The sequence below is a fragment of the Lutra lutra genome, chromosome 12, assembly GCF_902655055.1.
Source record: "Lutra lutra chromosome 12, mLutLut1.2, whole genome shotgun sequence".
Taxonomy (NCBI): domain Eukaryota; kingdom Metazoa; phylum Chordata; class Mammalia; order Carnivora; family Mustelidae; genus Lutra; species Lutra lutra.
The window spans coordinates 79,337,830-79,342,111 of record NC_062289.1 but is presented as its reverse complement, the minus strand read 5'-3'; the positions used below and the strand labels follow the sequence as shown (position 1 = coordinate 79,342,111).

At 59.9% G+C, this 4,282-nt stretch overlaps 1 protein-coding gene across 1 annotated transcript; it reads left to right on the top strand.

Annotated features, from left to right (window-relative positions):
- The first annotated feature begins 287 nt into the window (after positions 1–287).
- Positions 288–3,545, top strand: FZD10 (frizzled class receptor 10). The gene is made up of 2 exons (XM_047698581.1): positions 288–2,953; positions 2,999–3,545. Exon 1 carries the CDS (start codon positions 678–680, stop codon positions 2,421–2,423), a length of 1,746 nt encoding a protein of 581 aa, XP_047554537.1. The 5' UTR covers positions 288–677; the 3' UTR covers positions 2,424–2,953; positions 2,999–3,545.
- The last annotated feature ends 737 nt before the right edge of the window (positions 3,546–4,282 follow it).

Genomic DNA, 4,282 nt, shown 5'->3' with positions numbered 1-4,282 from the left:
GCGGCGGGTCTCCGAACTTCAGAAATCCCGGCTCCCGGGCGCCAGGGACACCCCGGGCTTCCCCGCGCAGGGGCGCCTGCGGGGGCGGCGGGGCGCGCGGGGGTGGCGGGCGGGCCGGCGGGGGGTCCGGCCGGCGGGGCGGCGGGAGCGGGCGCCGGGCCGGCTTTCTCATGCAAAGCGGCGGCGGGGGCGGGGCGCGCGCCCGGGGGCGGGGCCTGTCGCCGCCCGGCTGCGCTCCCCCCTCGCCTTTTGCGCGTCTTCTCTGCCCGGGACGCGCGGCGCCGAGCAGCTGCGGCCCGGCCCGGCGAGGCCGGCGCGGGAGGGAGGAGCCGCCGCCGCCTCCAGCCGGCCGGCCACCGTGCGCCCGCGCCGCGGGCCTCCCTGACGCGCCACCTGGGCGTTCGCGGAAGAGCCCAAAGTTTGCCGCGGCCGGGAGTCGCCGCCCGCCGGGAGCCCGGGCCCGTCGCGCTTCCCGGTATTGTTGGCCAACTTTGCTCGTCTCCCCCGCGGCCCCCACCTCGCCGGAGGCCGGGGGCACGGAGCGCAGCGCTCGGGCCGGCCGAGCGGGCATGGGCGGGGGCCGGAGCGGGGACGGGGAGCCGGGGCCCGAAGCCCGAACCGGGCAGCGGCGGCGCTGAGGGGGGCGGACCTCCCCCCGGGGCACCTCCGACGCCAGCATGCCGCGTCCGGGCCCCCGCCTGTGGCTGGTCCTGCAGGTGATGGGTTCGTGCGCCGCCATCAGCTCCATGGACATGGAGCGCCCGGGCGACGGCAAGTGCCAACCCATCGAGATCCCGATGTGCAAGGACATTGGCTACAACATGACCCGCATGCCCAACCTGATGGGCCACGAGAACCAGCGCGAGGCCGCCATCCAGCTGCACGAGTTCGCGCCGCTGGTGGAGTACGGCTGCCACGGCCACCTCCGCTTCTTCCTGTGCTCTCTGTACGCGCCCATGTGCACCGAGCAAGTCTCCACCCCCATCCCCGCCTGCCGGGTCATGTGCGAGCAGGCCCGGCTCAAGTGCTCCCCGATCATGGAGCAGTTCAACTTCAAGTGGCCCGACTCGCTGGACTGCAGCAAGCTCCCTAGCAAGAACGATCCCAACTACCTGTGCATGGAGGCGCCCAACAACGGCTCAGACGAGCCCTCCCGGGGCTCCGGCCTGTTCCCGCCCCTCTTCCGGCCGCAGCGGCCGCACAGCGCGCAGGAGCACTCGCTCAGGGACGCGGGCCCGGGGCGCGCCAGCTGCGACAACCCGGGCAAGTTCCACCACGTGGAGAAGAGCGCGGCGTGCGCGCCGCTGTGCACACCCGGCGTGGACGTGTACTGGAGCCGCGGCGACAAGCGCTTCGCGGTGGTGTGGCTGGCCGTCTGGGCTGTGCTGTGCTTCTTCTCCAGCGCCTTCACCGTGCTCACCTTCCTCATCGACCCGGCGCGCTTCAGGTACCCCGAGCGCCCCATTATCTTCCTGTCCATGTGCTACTGCGTCTACTCCGTGGGCTACATCATCCGCCTCTTTGCTGGCGCGGAGAGCATCGCCTGCGACCGGGACAGCGGGCAGCTCTATGTCATCCAGGAGGGGCTGGAGAGCACAGGCTGCACCCTGGTCTTCCTGGTCCTCTACTACTTCGGGATGGCCAGCTCGCTGTGGTGGGTGATTCTCACGCTCACCTGGTTCCTGGCCGCGGGCAAGAAGTGGGGCCATGAGGCCATTGAGGCCAACAGCAGCTACTTCCACCTGGCAGCCTGGGCCATCCCAGCCGTGAAGACCATCCTGATCCTGGTGATGCGCAGGGTGGCGGGCGACGAGCTCACCGGCGTGTGCTACGTGGGCAGCATGGACGTGAACGCTCTCACCGGCTTCGTGCTCGTCCCGCTGGCCTGCTACCTGGTCATCGGCACGTCCTTCATCCTGTCCGGCTTCGTGGCGCTCTTCCACATCCGCAGGGTGATGAAGACGGGCGGAGAGAACACCGACAAGCTGGAGAAGCTCATGGTAAGGATCGGCGTCTTCTCCGTGCTCTATACGGTGCCGGCCACCTGTGTGATCGCCTGCTACTTTTACGAGCGCCTCAACATGGAGTACTGGAAAATCCTGGCCACCCAGCACAAGTGCAGAATGAACAACCAGACCAAGACTCTGGACTGTCTGATGGCTGCTTCCATCCCGGCCGTGGAGATCTTCATGGTGAAGATCTTCATGCTGCTGGTGGTGGGTATCACCAGCGGGATGTGGATCTGGACGTCCAAAACCCTGCAGTCGTGGCAGAACGTCTGCAGCCGCAGGTTCAAGAAGAAGAGCAGGAGGAAACCCGCCAGTGTGCTCACCAGCGGTGGGATTTACAAAAAAGCCCAGCATCCCCAGAAAACCCATCTCGGAAAATATGAAATCCCTGCCCAGCCTCCCACCTGTGTGTGAGCTGGCTTGTAGGGGGTGGGGGCGGGGGTTGGGGGGAGGAGAGGGAGCTGGGGAGGGAAGGGGCCGGAGTGGAAAACTTTCCCGGACAGGATACCCTGGCAGTCAGAGCCATGGCAAAACGTGGTGCTTTTCCTGGTTGGTGTTTTTTGTTTTGGGGTTTTGTTTTTGTTTTTTGTTTTGTTTTTGTTTTGTTTTAATAAAAGTAAAAGATAAAAGTTTTTACCCTGAAATTCAGGATGCTGTGATACACTGAAAGTTAGAGATGTGCTTCCAGGTTTTTTGTTTGGTTTGGTTTCCAGAAGGAGAGCTCCCCAGTTAAGCAGCCTCTCTGGTAACTGGTTTGCAATCAAGTCAAGCCCCAGAAGAAACTTTTGTTTCGAAGCTTCCTTAGAAACAGAGCTGTGTATATGCTCTGAGCTGGCTTTGCTACCCATTTACAAGTCAGAGGAGAGGTAACTTCTTTGGACGGTAAAGGACTTCTGCTGGGAGCACTGAGGGACAGAGGAGGGGGAGAGAGCAAGAGAGGCAAAGTGGGTCTCCGGAGAGGGGCCATCCCCCCGGGGGCCCACCCCCAGGAAGGCTGTGTGTGGGACAGCAGCGTCTGTGCAGACAGGAAGAAAGGGGAGCCCCGACGATTTAACACACTCCAGTGCATTTGGAGTCACTTAAAATAGACTCCAGCCTTCACAAACGGGTCTTTCTCCAAGACAGAAACTTCCAAACCTAACATTTGCAACTGCAAACAATGTGCAATACATTTCTTCCCTCTTTCCGTGAAAATGAAAAGAGAAACAAGTATTTTGCTGTACATAAAGACAACAAAAGAAATCCCAACAAAAGCATGGAGAGGCCCAGCCCTCAGAAACCCTCTAGTGTTACATTTTGTGGCTTTTTAATGGAAACCAAGCCAATGTTATACACGGTTTGGACTGATTTGTGGAAGGGGGGGAGGGGAGAAAGATCATTCAAAAGTATCCAAAGGGGTTATTGACTCTTTCTATTGTTAGACAAATGGTTTCCATGAATAGTTCATGAAGCACTACACAAATCTAGTTGATTCTCCCCACACCCCAGGGAAGAGCAGTCCTGCTTGTGTATATTTGTAATATATGATATTTTTCATGCTCCACTATTTTATTAAAAATAAAATATGTTCTTTAGTTTGGTGCTGGTCCCTTGCGCGTCGTGAGGTTCCCTTGCCTGAGTGTGGAGAGAGCAGAGCAAACTTTCTGCCTCTGCTCGCTGTTCAAGCAGATCCTGACTGTGCGTCTCTAGCTAGAGAGATGACTGGTTGTCGTGTGAAACAGCAGATGGGCGGCTGGCGAGGCTGGCAGAGAAATTTAATTTTAAGTTTCAGTGGAATGACATGCAGGCAATGTGGAAGGACTGGACATCGCTGCTGTGACTCTCAGTGGCCGGCTGTGAGGGCTTGGTGGTAGACACACTTTCTCTGGGAGCACCTGGGCACCAAGTGTGGCTGAATCCTGGCAAGCCTGGCCCAGCCTCGGGTGAGAGCTCCAGAGAGCGGGGCCAGCCAAGTCAGAGAATTAAATCAAAATCGGGTTCCATGGGTCTGATGGGATCAAACAGTACCGAGACAGAGTCCTCTCCGTCAGTCCGAAGCGGCAAGTCTAGGACTTGTTCACAAAACAGGTTATAGCCCCAGACAGGATAAAAGATCTGCTCAGGGTGGCGGGGCGTTAAGGAGAAGTCAGTCAGCTCTGTATGTCTGTGAACTTGCTGCTTCTCCTGTGTTTGCTGCTGGAGCGGCAGACACCCAAAGTGGGCCCAGGTTCACTGGTCAGAGGCACAGCGAAACTCCAGTTCTAACACGAAGGATCCAAGGGCAGGGTCCAGGC

Coding starts and splice junctions, on each gene's coding strand:
- FZD10 (XM_047698581.1), top strand. CDS start 678: ATGCCGCGTCCGGGCCCCCGCCTGTGGCTGGTCCTGCAGGTGATGGGT.